This window comes from Hippocampus zosterae, chromosome 19, assembly GCF_025434085.1.
Source record: "Hippocampus zosterae strain Florida chromosome 19, ASM2543408v3, whole genome shotgun sequence".
NCBI lineage: Eukaryota > Metazoa > Chordata > Actinopteri > Syngnathiformes > Syngnathidae > Hippocampus > Hippocampus zosterae.
The window spans coordinates 2,070,754-2,093,244 of record NC_067469.1 but is presented as its reverse complement, the minus strand read 5'-3'; the positions used below and the strand labels follow the sequence as shown (position 1 = coordinate 2,093,244).

The window sequence follows — 22,491 nt, the reverse complement described above, 5'->3', positions numbered from 1 at the left end:
ATCTAACCTGATTATAAAGTCCCTTTAACAAGTGCTAAAACATCTCTTAAAAAAAATATACCATTAAGTGCTACCGCCTGCATGATTGCACATGTGCTATTTCATTGTGACATGAGCATCTTGTCCCCCCCCCCCCCCCCCCGGCCTTCCTCATTCTGTGCTCCCAATGTATGAAAACATGCACATAATAAGCTTGCATTATACCAATCAGCTATTTAATTGCCAGTCCTAACAAAATCTCTGTTTTTTTTTTCCATCTCATCATGAATGCATGGTATGTTTTCGCAGTATTTGTACACATTTTAATGACTATTTTTTTTCCCATTGGACATGTGTTAAACGTGGATTGCTCATTCTCTATCGTTGCACCTGACATCTATTCAAGTATATGAGCTCACAGTTTTGTACAAACTGTTGAGTGCAGAATGTGGCAGGCTGTGCCATATTTATTTCATGTGTATGTGTTCTCTTTTTCAGACACTTATTTTAGCATTAGGGCTTGTACATTCAGTTTTTTAAAAAAATGACATCTCATGTAGCAGTAGTTTGCTGTTTATATAGTTGTGCTATGATTTAAAATCAAAAAGTAGAGTCACTAGCTTGAAAGCATTTAACTTTCTACATTCACATCACATTGACCGGTTTCTAAATAACTCCTCCTCCTCCCGTCCCAGGCCGGCAACTCACTATCTTCAACACCCAAGCGACAATTTCCATTGGTGGAAATGACCGCAAGCGGCCCTATCAGGGCCAGCTTTCAGGCCTCTACTACAACGGGCTCAAGGTGCTCAACATGGCCGCCGAAGGCCACGCCAATATCGAGGTGAACGGCAGCGTTCGGCTGGTGGGCGACGTGCCGGCCAGTAGGGGCGCTGCACGCACCACCACCTCTGTACCGCCTGAGATGTCCACCACCTTTATTGAGACCACCACCACCCTGTCCACGACCACCACTCGCAAGCAGCGCTCGCCACCCACCATCCAGGTAAGATGTCAAGTCACATTTGAGAGTAACGCAATTTGTCCAGTTACTCAATTTAAAGAAAAAAAAAAAGTTTTGTTGGAGTCCTCCATGTTTTGCCGGATGACAGTCAGTTCACACAAAGTGTCTCCTTGACTTGCGTTTTGTCGCTACGGCTGGATTGTAAATTGAGCTGCCTCACGCACGGGCTCGGGGAGTTGAACGTTTCAAGGGTAGACGCGTTCAAACAAACTTGCAGCTTGTCTCTCGTTTACTCCATTGCCCCGTTTTCCTGTTTTTTTGTTTTTTTTTTGGTCTCCAGCTGTCTCTTGTCAGTCCGACTCCAAGCCAAGGATGCTGCTGCATGCTGTGCTAAGAAAGTAATCAAGCCGTGTGGTCATTTGACACACAGGAGACAAATTGAACAAGCCGTTGCTCGTTTTTCAAGCAATAACTCTCTCAGGCCTGCAGGCACGGCTGGCATAGATTTGGGACTCCAGGTAGCATTCACTGCTTGTTAGCTTCTTGAGCTTCAGCAACAGATGGTCTGTGATGGTGGCACTTTAGAAGAAGCCAAATCTGTCACACGCTTACCCTTTTTTAGTGGACTGAGAGGGGGAAAAAAAAAATCTTAAAAAATAAGCAGAATTGCGTTGTTTTGTTTAGTGCATCTTCATTCATTCATTCATCATCCGAACCGCTTGATCCTCACGAGGGTCGCGGGGGGTGCTGGAGCCTATCCCAGCCGTCTTCGGGCAGTAGGCGGAGGACACCCTGAATCGGTTGCCAGCCAATCACAGGGCACACAGAGACGGACAAGCATCCACGCTCACACTCACACCTAGGGACAATTTAGAGTGTTCAATCAGCCTGCCACGCATGTTTTTGGAATGTGGGAGGAAACCGGAACACCCGGAGAAAACCCACACAGGAGAACATGCAAACTCCACACAGGGAGGCCGGAGCTGGAATCGAACCCGGTACCTCTGCACTGTGAAGCCGACGTGCTAACCACTGGACTACCGGGCCGCCCTTAGTGCATCTTATTTGTCATAATTTCATGTACCTCACAAACTTTTGCTTCGCAGAAAACAATTTGTGGGACTTGAACCTTGTTTAAATTCGGCCTTAAAGAGTCCTCTTCCTTTTGACAAAATACGCCCTCGTGTATGTGTGTGTGTGTGTGTGTTTAGTAGACCGAAACTTATATTCTCTCCTCGCCAATCTATTTTCAGTCCACTTCCCAAACACTTGCTGTCTCGGTCTCTCAGGTGAGATTTAGCAAATCCCTCCACTGCTTTGGATCGCCACAACGAGCGCCGGGTGGCAAGAGCCAATCTCACGCTTAATTAATGATCACTCCGAGGGGACACGCAGACAGAAGATGCTTTCTTTTCCTTCCCGGCTCTTGTCCATTGTTGCGTTTACACGCCTTATCTGTGAGTCGGACGTCTGCACTAGGCCCTCTCAAAAAAAAAGGGGCGGGTCTTTCTAAAAAAAAAAAAGGGGGCGGGTCTTTCTTAAATCCAGGGCATATGCGCCATATTTATCTGTTGTCTCTTTGGAATATATCAAATTAGGAACAAGGCGTCACAGGAAAATACGCGTTTGAATTTACTGCTACGTGTGATCTTCTATTTGTGCGACCGTGATAGTTTGCCGCTTAGTGTTGGAGCACCAGCAGCTCGCTGCAGGGTGATCACGCCACAGGGACGCTTGTAATGGATGTCCCCCCTACATTGTTCACAGCTTGTAGAGAACCTGAGGAAATGATGCTTGTTTGTGGGAGTGCGTGCGTATGTTTGCGCGCGTAACCCTCCCGTGTCATCAGGCCGACAACCTACGCAGCACGCCGCTGGCCCAACTAGGGCCAAAACAATCGTATATGGAGGTATGCGCCTTTTGCGCAATTGAAATGCAGAACCAAAGTGCGGGCAAGAGAGCGCCAAGGCTGAGCCATATAGTCAGCGTTGACTCCCCACGGTGGAAATGACAGAAATTCAAATGTTCCCCTAATTGTGCCGCAGATCGTTTGACATACATGTGGATTAAGTAACACCCTGCATATTATTTAGGGAATTTACATCTCAAATTCAGGTTGTTCTTCTTTCTGAACAGATGCAATCTAACCCCACTGCGGGTGCCTGCACACCGACATGGATTATACAAGACTTATTAAATCCTGCGCTAAGCCTTTTGAAAAAGTTAAGACTTTGCAATGAGGGGCTATATTCTCTTTGGTCTTTAATTGAACTTATTTCCCCCCCCCCCCCCCAAAAAAAAAATCCCCACTATATTTCCATGGTATTAGTGATCATTTATATGAATATAAGGGTAGCACCAAAATGGGATACAAAATGTTTATGGAACATTCATTCATTCATCTTCCGCACCGCTTGATCCTCACTAGGGTTGCGGGGGGTGCTGGAGCCGAGCCCAGCTGTCTCCGGGCAGTAGGCGGGGGACACCCTGAACAGGTTGCCGGGCAACCGCAGGGTTTTGGAATGTGGGAGGAAACCGGAGCACCCGGAGAAAACCCACGCAGGCCCGGGGAGAACATGCAAACTCCACACAGGGAGGCCGGAGCTGGAATCGAACCCGGTACCTCTGCACTGTAAAGCCGACGTGCTAACCACTGGACTACCGGGCCGCCGCTTTCAAATGCAGCGCTAGTTATTTATTTAGTTATTTTTGGTGCCGCCGAGCCTCGATAGCCCACATGCATCCGATAACATAAAGGGTAGAAATCAACACAAATCTGCAGGCTTGTCTGTTGATGGCATATAGTGAGTGAGTTTGTTTATCGCACGGCTTCCCTGATGACCTTGTACACTGAGGCGGCGGGGTGGGGGGGGGGGGGGATTGATTAAGGATCAGGGCCGAAAACCATTTCCTTCTCCAGGAGAAGATGAACGAGCCTGTTTGAAAGTGGCTGCCTTTGGCCTCGGGGCAATTGGAGTTTTCTGTGCGCCAGCCAACCCTTTGCCGTGCCGTATGCGCCGGCTGGTCCTTGAGAAAAAGAGAAATAATCGCCGCATAACCAATTTTGCTGAAACCAACACCCGTGAAGTTGAGCACTCTCTTGTTTGCTTTAGTCATCTTTTCCAGCGAGACGCTCTCCTCACGTCCAGCCATTGCCCCGCCCTCTTTTTATTCTCTGTTAATACCCATAAAAGCTCACTGGAAATGTTAACATTTGGTTTAGGCGATCATGATACTGGACAATTTGGCCCTACAAGATGATCCTGGATTTTATTCTCTTTGAATTGACTCACAATGTCCATCCATCCATCCATTTTCTGAACCGCTTAATCCTTACTAGGTTCGCGGGGGGTGCTGGAGCCTATCCCAGTTGTCTTCGGGCAGTAGGCGGGGGACACCCTGGATCAGTTGCCAGGCAATCGCAGGGCACACATAGACGAACAACCATCCACGCTCACATTCACACCTAGGGACAATTTAGAGTGTTCAATCAGCCTGCCACGCATGTTTTTGGAATGTGGGAGGAAACCGGAGCACCCGGAGAAAACCCACGCAGGCCCGGGGAGAACATGCAAACTCCACACAGGGAGGCCGGAGCTGGAATCGAACCCGGTACCTCTGTACTGTGAAGCCGACGTGCTAACCACTGGCCTACCGGGCCGCCTGACTCACAATGTATTTATTTTTTTTTATTTTTTCCATCCCCCCCCCCCCTAGCTTCCAGTCCGTGATGCCATTTCCATCATGATCGTTCTTCTTCTGGCCCCGAATCAGGAACATGGACCGAACGAGCTACGTCAGTGTGACAGATAGGAATAGCGCACAGTGCCAGTGAATCCCCGTGTAATACAAGCGTGTTGCCTTGTCAGCCTGCCAAAGCCCAGATTGGACGTGATAACAAGCACAACAGACTGTCCTCAACTTCCATAAACCTCAGATAGATAGGAGAGGCACAGGAAAGGAGTGAGATAGTTGCAAAGTAAAGCTCAAAGTCAAACATCTGAGTTCCCCATGAGAAGAGATTCTGCCTGAAGTATTTCTAAGGAACACACGCACACACACACAGGGGGAAAAAAATGTCCGTATCCTTTGTTAAAGAATGAAAACCTCCCAGTTGCTACTGATACCACCAAATTGCATATTTCCAAGCCGCAAAGCTTGTATGGACAGCTTTTTGTCAACTCACTCAAGCGAGTATGAAATATGAAAAGAGAAGACGACCTCCTGTAACCAAAACTTACAAAATCTAAAGAATAAAAAATAAGTAACGTGAGGATAAGCAGTTCGGATAACGGATGGATGGACAAATTGTTTTTCTACGTTTTGAGTCTGGTGGGTTTGAAGTGATTGCAGACCAAAGTGGAGTCTTGTCGAATAGAAGGGTAGCGACGATTTTGGCCGCGTCTCTATGAAGTATCTGAAAGTTTGAGGTGACGAAGCGGCACCGCGGGGAATATTAAGAAGTTGCTTTGAATCCTGCCTTTGATATGCCCTTGCCTCCGCGTCGTCACTTTGATCTCCCAACGTGTAACCATATTGCATATCCATGGCAACTGTCTGCTGGGATGAAGTGCTTGAGGACAATTGATTTGTCTGGCTTCTTTTTTTTTTTTCTCTCATCTGCTCAAAACACACACACACACACACACACACATCGGTTGTAGCCATCAGGCATTCTGCCTTTGTAAATAAAGCAAATTGGGTATGATAGAAGAAGTAATGGGGTTCCATAATGTGTTGTTTCTCAAAAGGCTTTGTTTCTCAGTTTCCTCCAGCCCTTCAGGGAAGAAAAGCATTTGAAGGTCATTTCTTCTGACTGCGGTGTGTTCAAGAGCAACTTGCATGATGATATGACTCAGTGGAACAGAGTCTGTGCTTGTGTTCTGATTCGCTTTCCCAAACAGCGCTATCATACTCACGCTTCATGTCATGTTTGTAAGCCCCCCCCGGAGCCTTTTTAGCCGTTGACATTGCTTTTATTGACCCCAGGGGAGAAGACGATGGACTAGTGAGACAGCTGAAGCTAACGAGGGGCTTTTGCCATGTTAAAAAGCGCTTCAATATTAGTCGGTCTACGCAAAGGATAAAGAATGTATGCCTTTTCAGTATGGTGTTAAAGCAGAATTTCAACATGTCACGTTAGCCCGTCTATGGCATTTAGATTTTATTTTTTAATCATGAAGCTAATGGACATTAAGGCAAAGCTAAGCGTTGTTTTCAATGCATGTGTAATTCGCTTTTGTCTTTATTTGGTATGACCGGAAGCTTGCACCGGGAAGAAGAAGAAGAACTGTTCATGCAATGCCGAAATGCTCCATGCTCCTAATTTGAGTTTAGTTTACTCCTATTTGATTTTTTTTTTTGGGGGGGGGGGCATCCAAGTCAAAGAAAAAACTTGAATGCCGTCTTGTACCAAACTCACAAGTCGGGTCACTCGTATCTCAAGGCACCGTTTTACTGGCGTCGCCGTGGGCTGATATAATGCAATGCATGTCGGCGGTTTGGAAATTGTAATTCAAAAAGATTTGGATGCCGTTGTCTTGATCCCGTCTTTCGAGTTGCTGCTGCTGCTGTTGTTGTGGTGGTGGTGGTGGAGCTGGTTCTTCAGCTGTGAACATCTTTTCAGTTGTGCCTGATGTTCCAGAAGGGCTGTCTTTTCTGTTTGTCTCTATTGATCCCACGAGGATGTGCAGAAGCAGTCAGAAGTAAAAGCTGATTTAATGAGGACTGCTTATTTATTGATTTGGCCGCGGTGTTTGTTTGTGGTGTTAAGACGCAGAACCGATGTCGTGGAGATAAATTGGGTGTGATGTTTCGACTGACAGCCTTCTGCTTTCTTTCACACACAGGCAGAGGATGGCATATTTATTTATTTATGTATTTATTTATTTGCCTAAGTACGCTCGGCGGCTATGTTAATACGCCATTATCGTTTTCCCTTCGATCATGAAACGTCTCGCCTCAAATATCTCACCGCTATCCCGCCGTCGAAACCATTCTATTCCCATTTTATCTCTGAGCTAATGATTCGCCATCCACTCTCCAACCGCACGCAATTATGCACGCAGTCAAAGCCCCCCGCTGTCAAATAGACGTCGGACTTCAAATAATGTTATGCTACGTTGGTGGAAATAAATCCCTCCAACTTCCCTTTGAGGAAGTACTCGTGTTAGTATATAGATGACAGTATGGAAACAAAATTTAAAGGACACGTCATGCCAGAAAGCTACAAGAAGAGAAATCGGAAGGTGTTGGAAAAGCTTCCTAGCTGATTTTGACGGAGTTGGGGTCAAGTTTACCAGCAATGAACTCATCCAAGCATGACTTTATGGACCCTGCTTTGTGCAAATGGGTAGAGGAGAATAATGATGGTACACAAGCATAATACACAATACAATACAATACAATACATGCTGATTTATATAGCGCTTTCACAACAGCGGCAGCTGTTGTGAAAGCGCTAGTTTTAGTTTTTGCTTTTTTTAAAATTATCATTATTATTTATATATTATATATATATTATATTATATATATATATATATATTATATAAAAAAATAACAATCATAATAATAATAATTAAATGATGTGAAGGAAAATTGTAAATAGTACTGCGATTTATCCATTTGTGTGTATCCATTTAATTGAAAGATGGTTGTTGTTTTTTTTTTCTCTTTCTCCTTTCTTCTTTCTACATACATTCTTGCTGCTGGAGGCTGTAAATTTCCCCATTGTGGGACGAATAAATGATATCTTATCTTATCTTATCTTATTTTGCTAGCAGAGTACTTTCTATGTTATGGAGATTTAGAGAATTGGATTTCCCCAGCTGTGAAATCATTTTTTGTAGTCGTGTTGGCCAACCACATCATTCTGCTGTGCCACTGTTGGCTCGCTTCTCAGCACGCGCACAACAACAGTTTATGGCTTTTTGCGCTCCACCAATTTTTTTTATTTTTTTTTGGCAGCCCCATGTTGTCCGTCTCCCAGGGAGGGGCCGATTGAGCTTTGCGCGTCATTTCATTGCCCCCTGTGTTAAGCAAGCACACCTTCGGGCCTTCATAAGGAGTCTTTCAATCACAAGCGCCGAGGCAGGGGTGCATCACGCGTTTCATTAAGATGAATGGCGCTCACATCTTGCGGGGCCCGCAAATGTCAAACGTGGCACTTCAAAGCCATTTTCTCAGAGCGCAGTCAAACATTTAGAGGAGAGTGCCTGGCGATCAGGGGAGTTTTTTTTTTTTTTTACAAATACTTTCAACTGTAAGTAATTGCCAAAGCAGGATTGAAGTAAATTCATCTCCCTGGTATTAGATTTTCAATCATGATAGCCGATGTTGTGTGAATATTTAATATTTTACAGGGAAATGCAGGACTTGGTCCATTCTGGTGTAAATTGCTCGAAGCAACTCTGAAGTGGCTATTTCGTGTCTCTGTGCGCCCACCGCCCACATCTGTCGCCACTGTCATCATCATCATCATCATCATAATAAGCAGTAACCCTCTTTCAGCGACAACCGAGCTATTTACACCCATAATGTAGCTTCACTATTCATGTTCTGTTTATCAGGACGCTGTATTTTACATCAGTTTTGCTTAAAACGCACCACTTTCTAGCCTCCTAATGCCTGCATGCTTAATTAGGTGCAATGTGTACACAAACCTTCCCTCGGTCATCCGGGAGGGGCACCGAGTCGAGCCGCTTCTCCTCCACATCGAGAGGAGCCAGATGAGGTGGCTTGGGCATCTGATTCGGATGCCTCCTGAACGCCTCCCTGGTGAGGTGTTCCGGGCATGTCCCACCGGGAGGAGACCCCGAGGAAGACCCAGGACACGCTGGAGAGACTATGTCACCCAGCTGGCCTGGGAACGCCTCGGGATCCCCCGGGGAGAGCTGGAAGAAGTAGCTAGGGAGAGGGAAGTCTGGGCTTCCCTGCTAAAGCTGTTGCCCCCGCGACCCGGCCCCGGATAAGCGGTAGAAGATGGATGGATGGATGGATGGTGTACACAAACACGCTATGGACATGTTTGGAATATTCGATCTTTGTAATTTACCTTTGAAAAAAAAAATCAGCGCGTCGAGTAAAATGCATGTTGTGGAGGCAGCCATTTTTTGAAGCGGCAGGGTTGGGATGCCTTTCATTATTCTGTCAAAGCCAATGATGTTTAGAGCCCAATGCACGCAGCGGCGCTGCAAAACTCAATCAGTGTTCTGATTTCATAACCCCGCCGGGTGACAGCACCTGCTTTATTATCCCGCAGATTCATTCTAATAAACGCCGGCTGCTCGCTGCTGCTTGGTATACAACCTACATCCCCCCCAATCTGGTCCTCCTTGGTTTGCCCCAAAAGATGAACGAAAGAGGGGTCTGTCACGATACCAAATGTTTTTTTTTTTTCTTCATGAGTAAAAATGACTGTGTTTCTTTTTTTGTGTGTCTTTGTCTGTAGACAACAGATGACATTGTTTCATCAGCCGAGTGCTCCAGTGATGACGAGGATCTGGAAGAGTGCGATTCCGGACACACAGGTGGGATAAGTGTGTCAAATTGTGCTTGCTCCGAACCCAAGTTAGATTCCCCCCCCAGCCCCCAAAGTTTTATTTTTATTCATTTATTTTTCGACTTCTGAGGAGCCTCTCCTCTTAGCATCATGCCCCATTAGAGCTTCAAGTGTAACTTAAAAAGTTTTAAAAAAAAAAGCCAAACCTTTTCACACACGAATTTAGTAGGATTTTGTAAATAAATTAGTAAATAAAATTTTTAAAAAAAAGATAAAATATTGGAAAAATAACACAGTTGGCATTTACCTTTTTGTTAATAATTAACGATACAATAGAGTTAACGTCAGACACAATCCGTTCCGTTAATTTGAGGTGACCGCAGATGCGTTTGTACTGCGGTTTTTCTCCTAGGAAATAATGACCGTAGAAATAATCTGTAGCAGAGTCAAACTGTCACTGTCTTTCAAAGTAATTTTCATATCATGTAAGCATTAAAAAAAATATTATATAAGATAAGATAAGATATCCTTTATTTGTCCCACAATGGGGAAATTTACAGAGAGATATTTTTATATAGATTTAGATTTAGATTTTTATATACAGATAGATAGATAAAGATACTAATTCAAGACAGTATTTTTATTTTTTTTAACAAAGGAGAGATATTTAGTTTTCAAATGCTCCAATAACGTTTTTTTAATATAATTTCCTACTAAATTCTTGTGTGTGTGGTTTTAAGTGTCGATAGTGACATTGGTAGTCAAGTAAAGTCATCCAAACACCTTCCAGCCTGATTTACTAACATTGCAAATAGCGGGCGCCGGATTACGTCTTCACGCTAACAAAATCGCACACGCTGTCGGTTGGAGAGTTTTAATGACCAAAGATTTTTTTTTTTTGTAGTTGACGATCGTCGAAGCCCATTAAGGGATGATGTCATTCACATTTTTTTTCGGCACAATGCGACGGTGCCCAACCTTTCCTCGCACCACGGACCGTTTCGATGGATCAGTATAGCAACAAACAAAAAACGAATGATTAGAAACACAACTCACAAACTCCTCTGTAAATTGATCGCCCGGAAGACGAGGTGCTCTAAACACCTGATTAGCAATTGGTTGACCTAAACTACTCGGTTCGATCCCTACTTTGCGTTCCTGACGAAGATTGCGAGGAACCGCAGAAGGAAGAGCAGTTTTGTCATAGGTGATATGGCATGACTCCTTCTTGTAGCCAATTACTGGACAGACAGTGGTTCTAATATTTTTAGGGGAGTGGGGGGGCGGGATGGGACCTGTTTATAAGAGCAGAATGATTCTTCCCCCCAGCCGTGTCTCTTTTTCCGCCGGCATCGCGCAATAAGCCGATTAGCTTATCCAGACGACATTTGTTTGCGTGCAAAGTCAAATCTGCGTCCGCTTGGCAAAGCGTTCGTAAATCAGGCCCTTGAAATCAAAACTATCCCAACCTTGAAAGTTACACTTAGCCGCGGGGGCCAACTCCCGGCCGCTGACATGATGGCGTTGCCGATACTAATTTTGCTCTCTCAGCATTGGGTGGAGAGGCAGCTTTACTTTGCTAAAGTGCAAAATTAGCATCAAAGCCTCCATGCCGCCCGCACTGATGCTTCAAAATGTATCCGTCGTCCTCTTCCTGAGTTTTCCCCGGGTTTGCTGTGGGTGTGTGTCCCCCCTTTTGACCGAGGATACATTTTGAGTTTGTTTGGAGAACAAAGATGCTTTCAGCAAGAGACACCGTGGTATGGAGCAGACTAACTGCAACCGAGCCTCTTCCCCCGCCCCCCATTCCCTTACCTCCTCCTCCCCCTATTCCTCTTCTCTTGTTTGTACCTCTGTTTTCCTTTCGTTGGAGGTCTGCCTTACCTGAAACATTCGAATAGAGAACAGATATCCTCGAATTTCTGTGCGCATTGTCTCTCTTCCCTCCTTCCTGCACACACACAACAACACACACACACACACACACACATTTATTTCTGCAGACAAGAACACAAACATGCACAATGTGATCCGACAGACTTGGAAAACAAGCTATTAAGTGACATTTTTGAGGAAGCTTGCGTTTGACTGCAGTCGCGGCACAGAAAGGGTGACGTGCGGGTGCGGCGGCGCAACAACAACAACAACCTGCTGTTCCGCTGGTCAAAACGACCTTTTCGCCCGCCATTCGTAGACTCGAAAAAAGTTCCATGAAAGTGGTTTCCGCGTCATGCGGACACTTTGGCTATCTTGTTAAGATTTGATATTGTGACATAATTTTCCCACTGCTGTTGCTAACCCGACCGTAGTGGTGTGTCCTGGCAGCGAATTTGAATCGCCACGACAAGAACGGAGACAAATAGACTCCTTTTTTAAAAAAAAGTTCAATATTTTCAATTTCCGGGAGGGGCTCCGAGTTGAGCCGCTTCTCCTCCACATCGAGAGGAGCCAGATGAGGTGGCATGGGCATCTGATTCGGATGCCTCCTGAGCGCCTCCCCGGTGAGGTGTTCCGGGCATGTCCCACCGGGAGGAGACCCCGAGGAAGACCCAAGACACGCTGGAGAGACTATGTCACCCAGCTTGCCTTGGAACGACTCGGAATCCCCCGGGGAGAGCTGGAAGAAGTAGCTAGGGAGAGGGAAGTCTGGGCTTCCCTGCTAAAGCTGTTGCCCCCGCGACCCGGCCCCGGATAAGCGGTAGATGATGGATGGATGGATTTTCAATTTCCAAATCATCTCTGTATCGCTCTTTTGTGTCATCCCAACTTTGGAATGATGATGACCCGCAGCTTTGACCCTCAAGCCCAAGTTTTCTCAAATCGGTAGCCTCCCCTCACATAGAAACGGGGAATACAGGGCACATACAGGGCACCCTCACATGTACCCGTCATGGACATTTTGTCATGTTGACACAGAAATTCATCACTTCATTCCTGAATTCACTTCCAGTCGTTATGCATGACATGATGTTCAATCTACGTTCATTTTTTTTTTTTTTTTTTTTTTTTTTTTACCTTTGCTTTGGTCTTTCTCCTGTTCTGCACATGTGAACATCTTTGGTGTTGATTATGGCCCAGTTGCTGGGCGTCTTTCCATTTAAAAAAAAAACATTTCATTGTTTTTTTTTCGTATTCTTTGCTTTAAGTTGTTGGGGACGCGAGTGGGGCAATTTTTTTGTGTTGTTTTGTGTTTTGTTTTTGTTTTTTGTTTTTTTGGTGTCTTTCTCATCATCCACCGTTCATCCTCCAAGCAAGGACAGAGCTGCTCCTCCTCCCGTTTTTTGCCTCATCTTGTGCCGCATGAACTTTTGGTGGTTGGAAAATTCAAAGTTCTCCTCCTCATCGACTTTGTGTGGATTTATTATTTTGTGCCATATGGCTTTGAAACAAACACGTGCCCCCCAACCCCTTCCCCACCCCCATTGTCAAAAGTAGGGAAATGAAAAAGCAACCAAATCTTTTATTGCCATCACGGTTTTGTTCTGCCTAATGCAGGCGACCCCATTCTGTCTGAAGAAAGTTGCGTGTGAACGACTTGACTCCCCCCCCCCCCATCTCCGTCCACACTCACCCATCCTTCTTTTTGCCCCCCCCCCCCGCGCCTCTCTGCATCTACCGTTTGAATGCAGATGGCATTAAAAAAAAGACTTTGATTGCAACCAAGTATATCTGTTTTTCTATTGTATCTGTTGCTCCAAGCAGAAGGCATTTGTGGCATGCGCCCCCGCGTCGGACAGAAAATGAACACATAAGCCCCCCCTCCCAACCCCTCCCACCCGCCCCCCCTTCCTCCCCTCGACATGCCCCTGCTTCTGCACGCCTACGATTGGCCTCCATTGTCGGTGCTGCTGCTGCTGCTGCTGCTTCTCCGCCACCCATGACTGTCCGCTAACTGCCTCATGTAGCCTCGTGTAGCATGTCGTTGTGTGTAGCTTGAACTGGTTGTCTTTCTGTCTTCGTGATGTGTGTCCTACTTGTGTTCTGGTTCCGCTGTCTGTCTTTTATTTAAAAAAAAAATAATAATAATAACAAGTTCAACCCTTATCCTTGATCCCCCCCATGTGGGTTCCACAAGAGAGCAAACGAGGAGAGTCGAACGTGAAATCGACGATATCCGCGGCCTGCAGACTCATAAAGCCTATTTCCGCTTTAACTGCACCGGCTGAACTTTTTTTTTTTTTTCAGCGTCGTATGTGAAAATAGTCGTCAATGGTCCGTCACCTTTTTTTTTTTCAAGGTGATTTGAAAGCAGCAATATCATCTCGGGGCCCCCGTTCGTTTTATGGACATCTGGTAATCAGCCTTGCGACATGTGGGAGGTTGAATGAATGCGCTTCAAGCGGCTCTGCGGGCACAATGCGCTCGCTCGTCCACAATAGGATTTGGAGTCCTCAAATTACTGACTCTTCCGGAATTTTCAGGGTAGGAAAATCCCATTGACTTGGTTAGCGCCGGCACTCGGCGGCTTTCGGCTTTCGCGGGATGCGCGCGTGGCAAAATCTCCTTCCTCGCGCTCACGATTCATCTCCATTCGGACGGCTCAGCAAAGGCAGGATAGACGCGGGAACGCCGTCTTTGGTGAAGAAAGTGGCCCAGATGTGCCGTTCAACGCATTTCTGCATCTGCGACCTTTAAACCGCTGAGACTCCCAGTCAATCGAGATTGCGGGCTTATTTACTTAACAAGGCCTCCAAATCCTGTAGGTACGATTTTCTTTTTTTTTTTCATGCCCCGCCAAAGGTGATGAGAAAACGCCTTTAACACTGATTAGTTCTGCTACTCTTTCTTAGCGATAAAAGCGACAGTGCTGGGACTGTATCGCCACGCGTGTCTCTTTTTAAAAAGAGAGTTACAGTATTTTGGACCTTCCATCTGGACAAAGTGGCGGTACCGCAAACAAAATTTGGGTAGGTAAGCAAAGCGCCCGTGTTTACCAGGAAGAAATGCTTGTGCAAGAGCTTAACCGGGATTAAAGTGTTTACCGAAACATCAAGGTCCTCTCCACCTATTTGAAGTTTTTTTTTTTTTTGGGGACTGCCGCAGCTTTTCTTGCGCGGAAATGTTTTGTGGGTAGAATACAAAGCAACACGGGCGGCCCGGTAGTCCAGTGGTTAGCACGTCGGCTTCACAGTGCAGAGGTACCGGGTTCGATTCCAGCTCCGGCCTCCCTGTGTGGAGTTTGCATGTTCTCCCCGGGCCTGCGTGGGTTTTTCTCCGGGTGCTCCGGTTTCCTCCCACATTCCAAAAACATGCGTGGCAGGCTGATTGGACGCTCTAAATTGTCCCTAGGGGTGAGTGTGAGCGCGGATGGGTGTTCGTCTCTGTGTGCCCTGTGATTGGGCTGGCAACCGATTCAGGGTGTCCCCCCCGCCTACTGCCCGAAGACAGCTGGGATAGGCTCCAGCACCCCCCGCGACCCTAGTGAGGATCAAGCGGCTTGGAAGATGAATGAATGAATACAATGCAACACTGCCAAGTTAAACAAAGGGCGGAGGATTGTAGCCCAACCCTCCGGAGCAATCTCCCAAGTGCGCTCTTGTGGAACCCCATGACCTCTAACTGTTGCGTCTGTCAGACGAAGGCTGTTGGTTGCTCACGATTGAATAATGATCGCTCAACTTGTGCCCTTCGCTTGGCGTCACGCGGCCAAAAAATGTTGCCGATACGTCACTTGCCTTCCTTCGCCCACTTGTCAAATTGCTTAGCGATGCTTCCTTTTGCCCCGAGAATACATCCTGCAGCCCTTGGTGACAGGTCGCCCCTGTCGAGCCTCTACCCCGACACCCCCCCCCCTCCCCCACCCCCCCCACCCTCTCCCCGAGCTTGTTGTAGTGTTATGATGTTATCTTACTCTCCCTAAATGCAACTTAAGCATGCATTAACCCAATGTCTAACACTGGAATTTAAAAGAAAAAAAAAAAAAAAAAAAAAACGCCAATTGATATAGAAAATGTTCCTCTCCTTTTTCTGACGTACATCCAGACCGCACGCTGTCCAAAATACTAACAAGAGAAATGTTTTTTTTTTTTTTTTTTTACTAACTAATAATACTAAATGTTTATTATTAGTTAAAGGAAGGGGCGGTGACACTTGACCTTGAAACTGTCCCTCCTCTCTTTTAATTGTCTTGCCTCAGTGTGTGCTTTCTGGTTGTTCATCTTTGGTATAGTGTGGACAAATTTTTAATGCCTTTTCTTGCTTGCTAATCTGTTTATTTATTGATTGTCCTCAGGACGCATATATGTTTTCCAGCATATATGCGCACCTCTGTTGTTTCTTTTCTGAAAAATGTCAAGATTTGAAATATCTGCTCAGTTGCTAAGAGGGACTCCTGACAATGTTTCTTATGATTGTTTTTATTTGAATTTTTATTCCCCAATTGGACTGACGCTTCCTCTTTTCTCTGTGAATCCGCGACACCCGACATTTGGCGATGTTTGAAACTGAAAAACAAAAAAGATAATAATGATCATGGGTTCACAGAGAAAAAAAAAAAAAAAAGTCGGAGCCGCTATCTGTGTAAACTGTTTTTAAATTATGCTCTCTACTATTTTCCTGTCACTTGATGCCTTAGCTGAGATTGAAATTGGAACGTAATGACCAGGGCGGCTTTTTTGGTGCATGGCAAAGAAGTTGCAGCTTAGGGTTTGTAAAAAAACTGTCAGTGTTGAGAGTGCTGTTCTCTTTTGTAGATGGGCATGTACGAATATGCTCATTGTTTTGTATATCCCCATCCCTTCCTTACAGCCAAAAGCTCTAATGCCGCCACGACCGCTTCGTGCCGCCTTTACATGGACATGGCAACTGATGTACACGTTCACCCCCATCTCTATCATTTCCTTCCTAGTATGTTCATAGGTTTACCCCCCCCCCACCCCTGTCTCACACCCCCCCACTCCCAAATCCTTTAATGTCGATTAATTCCAAGATATGTACAGTCCTCCTTTTGTTCAAAGCTAATGAACAAAGTAGCGAAAAAAAAATAAAATGAGGCTGTACACGTTAATAAAACTTAACCATAAAGTGTAGATAAATGATTTTTTTTAATACAAAATATCTTTTTGAAAAATATATCTTCCAAAAAAAAAAAATCTATCTATATCGATCTATCCTGAAGAGAATGTTGCCGATTATTTTTCATGTCATGATGTGTGTATGTGTATGTGTTGTCGCCTCCCTGTCCCCCCCCCCCCCCCCCCCCCCCCCCACCACCCTGTCGAAAAAGACAAATATCGACAAAGTAAGGCGAAAAGTGCTCAAAGGTAACCTAACATATAAACTTGTCCAGAGGCATTCTTACGCAACTTTCTTTGTAAACTTTTTTTTTTCTTCCTGCCAAAATCATGCGGGCAATTTGTTGATGTAAGTTGACAGAACTGATGGTATGCTTTCTTCTTTTCAAAACTGTCCCTTTTTTTGTAGGCTTTTATGATTTATTATTACTTTTGGTCTGTCGTCGTCGTCGTTTGTTTCTCTCTTTCCGAGCTGACTGTTTTTTTTTCTCTTCTTAATTATGACTGATCCCTTTCTGGATAGCTCTATCTGTGGCTTTTACTTTGTGAATGTTTCAACAACGTTTGCTCTAACAATGTTTTTTTTTTTTTGCAATGCCTCATCCTTTTCTTTGGTTTTAGTTGTTTTCCCTTCATTTCCGTTTTTTTTTTCTTTCCGCATTGCTGTTCCATAAGGTTTGCATCTCTTTCTCGTGCCCTTTTTTTGTGAGCCTTTGCAATGTACAAGCAAGCCACTTTGGCAAGAGGACGAGCAGCTTCAATGCACATCTGAATGTTTTCAGACGATTTACATTCCCGTTAATGACTATGGAAGATAATTGTTCCCCTTGGGAAGAATTGAAGTACGATTTTTAGCATACCTTATTTTCCGCACTATAAGGCGCGGCGAAAAGTCTTCCATTTTCTTAAAAGCTCACAGCACGCCTTGAAATCCGGTGCACTTTGTCTGTCTCCGTGCCTTCGACTCGAGAGGTGTTCATCACCGCCTCCGAAAACCGTAAATTAACGATTCCTTCGATGAAACTACGAATATTGAAAATAATGTATGAAAACAGAAAATCACCAAATAAATTCCATAGCCCTCCTTGCAGAATTTATCTTGTGATTTCCTCATTTGTGAATAAAGTACACAACAAAGGAATAAATAAACACTTCTGAGACAGTCCAGTCTCCTATATTTTACTGACATCTGATTGTTCTGTTGGTGCTACGCTCAAGGAAACGCCAAAATAAATTCTGTACGGGGGGGCTATAGAATTTATTTAGAGATTAACAGGATTTATTTTCTGTTCTGATGCATTATTTTCAATTTCGTAGTTTCCTTGAAGGAATCGTTAATTTACGTTTTTCGGAGGCGTTCCTGAACGCCTCTCGGGTCGAATAGAAGGAGCTGAGCTCCATCTAGTGGATGCATTTTAGATTGCATTTTATAATCCAATGTATAAAAAAAAAGACAAAATGGGCCATTCATTGAAGGTGCGCCTCATAATCCAGTGCACCTTTTAGTGCGGAAAATACGCTAATATTTCATGCTGAGTGGTTGCGGCCTTCGGGGTGAAGACGTCAGTGTGCCCACGAGAAAACATTCAGATGTTTTTGGACTGCCGTACGACTTTGTGCCATGGCGGTGGTAACTGTCAGAGTCAAAAGGCAAGAGAGGCCAGCGGCAAATCGGGGAGCCCGCCGATACGGAATGGGGGGGGGGGGGGGGGGGGGGGGGGGAGGAGAAAGTTGCCATTTTCACCACAAAGTTTGTGTGGGTGTGACACAGGTCTGTTTTTTTGTTTTTTTTATAAGAGGCATGTGTTATTTATGTAGAAGCCAAACACCCGAGCAACTTTTTTATTTGGGTTCTGTTTTGACAGTATTTGTATGAAAGCAAGGTGAACGTTTGTTCTTATTTTGCAACATTCACCTCTGAGGAAATGAAACAAGGCTCCTTAAAAGGCTTACCGTGAGTGCAGATTTTTTTAAGCACGTAGATTTGAATTTTTTTTTAATATCATTGACAAAATGTCAATTGATTAGAAATGTAACTGAAGAAGCAAGCGGTGCGACGAGATGATAGTCGTGGAAAAGCTGACAGTGAGGCAAACCAAGTCCAGTGGCGAGGATACTTGCAGTTGTCCGTGTATGGAGTCATTTGGTTGCGGCTCACCCCCGGTGCAATTCCTTCGAGCCTTTTGATGCAACACGTACCTTCCTAATGGCCGGTCCTTTTACCGTGGCTCTTGTTTGGTTCTCACTTTTCTTCCGTTTGCACTGCTGCAGTCTTTTTTTGTTTCCAAATTTCTGTCTTGTTTTTGGTATTCATTTCTTCCCCTATGTTGAGCTTTGCATTTTGCGTTCTCTGATCATCTGCTTAAAAATTTTTTGTTGTTTTTTTTTTCTTTTGCTATTTTGCTTCTTTGATCCCGTGAGCCTTTGTACCCACCTGACGCGCGTTTCTCTTTTCTCTCTGTGGCTTTGCAGGAGGGGAGCTAGTCATCCCCGTCTTAGTGGAGGATCCCATAGACATTCCTTCCGTATCCACCCGCTCTTCTTTCATCTCCCTCCCCCCAACCCTCCACCCCCTCCTCACCATTATCGAGACCACCAAAGAATCCTTGGCCATGGCCACCGAGGCGGGGCTACCTTGCTTGTCGGACCGAGGCGACGATGATTGTGATGATGGTGGTGATGATGATGATGATGATGGCACGGTGATTTCGGGGTTTGGCTCTGGCGAAGCGTTCGACTCTAGCCTGCCCCCGACTGACGATGAAGATTTTGACATCACCTTCTCCCTGGTAACAGATAAGATCTTGACCACATCAACCTATGACGGCGGCTACAAAGCCCTCGCACCCAAGTGGGAGGCCAAGGACTTAAGGCCTAGCAAAGCCTCCGAGGCAGGTAGAACTACAGCCGCCTTGCCTCTGCCCGACCCCCGGGGCACGCCAGCCGCGGCGGCCCCCTCGGCCGCGGCGGCCCCCTCGGCCGCGCTTCCCAAGCTGCCCGCTGGGAAAATGAACAACCGCGAGGTCAAACCCCCGCAGCCGGACATAGTCCTGCTGCCCCTCCCCACGTCCTTCGATCCGGACGGCACCAAGCCGCGGGGTCCTTACATCACCTCGCCCATGCTGCGCACGGTGCCCGCCGCCTTACCCACGCTGCCCGGCGTGGTGCGGCGAGTCCCGCCGGGGGCCTCGGAGGTCATACGCGAATCGAGCAGCACCACGGGCATGGTGGTGGGCATCGTCTCGGCCGCCGCCCTCTGCATCCTCATCCTCCTCTACGCTATGTACAAGTACAGGAACAGGGACGAGGGGTCCTACCAGGTGGACGAGACGCGCAACTACATCAGCAACTCGGCGCAAACCAACGGCGCCGTGGTGAAAGAGAAAACCCCCGGCGGCGGGCGGCGCCAAAGGCAGCGCCGCCAGCAAGAGACCCAAAGACAAGGACAAGGGAATATTATGTATAGAAATCGAGACGTTTCCCCCCCCGACTCAAAGAGAACAAAACTGCTCGAAAGAAATATTGAAACGTTTTGACAGTACCATATTGGCAACTGTGATCTCTTTTGAACTCGGCACTTTGTGAGTCGCCACAAAAAAAAAAAACGTAAAATAAAAGCAACAATGAAAGACTTGACGTGTGGAGGAAAAAAAAAAAAAGCACACTTACTATTGTAAGAGTTCTGGAAAGACAATTCACATCTTCGCTGGGACTCCACGTGGATCTTTACAAGGTTTTCCAGCCGAAGACTGTTGGAAACGCGGAAACCGCCCGAGGCTTTTTGATCGCGCATTTGATCTATCGGAGTAGCGCCGACCCCCCGACCTGGTAACCTTGTAAAATACGATCACCGTCATTTGGGTTGTTCGGAGCTTGCATGTGAGGTGTACGTGATTGGTGCTGGCATCTGTGCAGGGGGGAGGGGGCCTCAAGGGGCAACGCTTGTTGGGAAGACGCAGTTTGGGTTTGAGGTGACGTAGCTTTTATGGATGTGGTTGAAGTACAAAAATTAGGTCGTTTTTTTTATTTTTTGTTCGTTTTTTTTTTTAGCATTTCATTAATGTAGGCTTTTTTGTGGAAAGATCAACACTGTGACCACCCAGTCGGATGTGACATCAGTGCATCTCTCTCTTCCTTTCTGTCTCCTTGATTGTCGACTGGAAACTTCAATGAGGGAAGCCATGATGATATTCTTCATATTTTGAAAACGTGAAGGCGTCATGACCTGAAACGATGTAAATACGTGAATTTGTGGGGGGGTGGAAAAAAAAACATATTTTGTATTTGGTTTCTACTGTTCTTTGCTGGTGAATTTCATGTTCTGTTTTTGTTTGTTCAACCTTTCGTTTGGTTTAAATTCCCCGCTGTAGCAACAGAGAGAAAATCTTGTTCTTTTGCAGCACTACGCGGAGAGAAAAAGGCTCAAACACATTTGGGGGTCAAATATTGGATAAGACAACTTGTCTGACTTGGTTTTTCTCTTGCTTGGTGGATTTTTGACTGTGCTGAAACTGTCACTCTGTGGACTGTTTTGATGATTTTCATGTTCTGTATGTATTTATTTTACCTGTTGGGGTTCTTTTTTTTTTAAAGCCTAATTGAAAAAAAAAAAAAGGAATCAAAAAGAGACAATGATCATTTTATTCCAATGGGTTTGGAGAAACATTGCAGCACCTTGACTTTCAGTTTCATTCCTTCCTCAGTTCTTAACTGTGACACCAAACTTCTCGTCAGCTCAACGTTTGATTGGTTTTGTTCGTTTACTGTTGTAGCTTAATTTCATGTCTTGTCTCTTGGATGTTAAACATTTTTTTATTCATCATTCCATGAATTATTGCTGAATTTATTTGTTCTCGTTCATTTTCAAATAGGTCAACGTTCACAATTTTTTTTTTTGTGTTGGTACTTGACTCGTCTTCTGCTCCTTTGACTCCGAACCCTGAAATTAAAGAAAAAGATAGAATGTTGTTCCCAAACTTTTTCGATTGTGACTGTCATTCTAGTGGCGAGACAGGGAGGTGCCGAGATCGTCTCTGTTCACCAAAACACATTTTCTCAACTGCTTTCCAACAATTCAACAATTTCCTCTTCGACCTAACAGCAGACGCATTTCCATATAAATGAAACATGTAGCTATCGTTTACCTATAGATGATTATGTAAATGTATATGCTGTTCGTCCATGCAGAAAGGTGGCACGGTGCTATATTTTACAGTGCCAAAAGGTGCAGGCTGAGATTCAGGCTCCGATTCCCTGTGTGGATTTTGCATGTTCTCCCCGTGCCTCCGTGGATTTTCTCCAGGTACTCTGGGTTGGCAGGGTACAGTACTATACTCAGAGTATACTATACTCAGAGTATAGTATTCTCAGAGTATGGTAAGACGTTTTAGCCCAAAAAAATGGTAGAGTACTGTACTATACTCAGAGTATAGTATTCTCAGAGTATAGTAAGGCGTTTTTAGCCCGAAAAAAAAACGACATGTATAGTAAGGCGTTTTTAGCCCGAAAAAAAACGACCATGTATAGTAAGGCGTTTTTTGGCCCGATAAAAACGACCATGTATAGTAAGGCGTTTTTAGCCCGAAAAAAAAACGACCATGTATAGTAAGGCGTTTTTAGACGAAAAAAACGACCATGTATAGTAAGGCTTTTTAGCCAGGAAAAAAACGACATAGTATATAGTAAGGCGTTTTTGGCCCGAAAAAAAAACGACCATGTATAGTAAGGAGTTTTTGGCCCGAAAAAAATGACCATGTATAGTAAGGCGTTTTTGGCCCGAAAAAAAACGACCATGTATAGTAAGGCGTTTTTAGCCGGAAAAAAACTGACCATGTATAGTAAGGCGTTTTTAGCCTGAAAAAAACGACATAGTATAGTAAGGCGTTTTTAGCCCGAAAAAAAAACGACCATGTATAGTAAGGCGTTTTTAGCCCGAAAAAACGACATAGTATAGTAAGGCGTTTTTAGCCCGAAAAAAACGACCATGTATAGTAAGGCGTTTTTAGCCCGAAAAAAAACGACCATGTATAGTAAGG

General features: G+C 45.1%; 1 protein-coding gene across 1 annotated transcript in view; it reads left to right on the top strand.

Annotated features, from left to right (window-relative positions):
- Positions 1-21,432, top strand: part of LOC127591972 (neurexin-3b-like) — a 154,285-nt gene extending 132,853 nt beyond the window's left edge. Inside the window, 4 exon segments of the mRNA XM_052052285.1 lie at positions 675-985; positions 9,393-9,471; positions 18,929-19,854; positions 19,857-21,432. Coding sequence (XP_051908245.1) covers positions 675-985; positions 9,393-9,471; positions 18,929-19,854; positions 19,857-19,922 — 1,382 coding nt within the window. The 3' untranslated portion in view covers positions 19,923-21,432.
- The last annotated feature ends 1,059 nt before the right edge of the window (positions 21,433-22,491 follow it).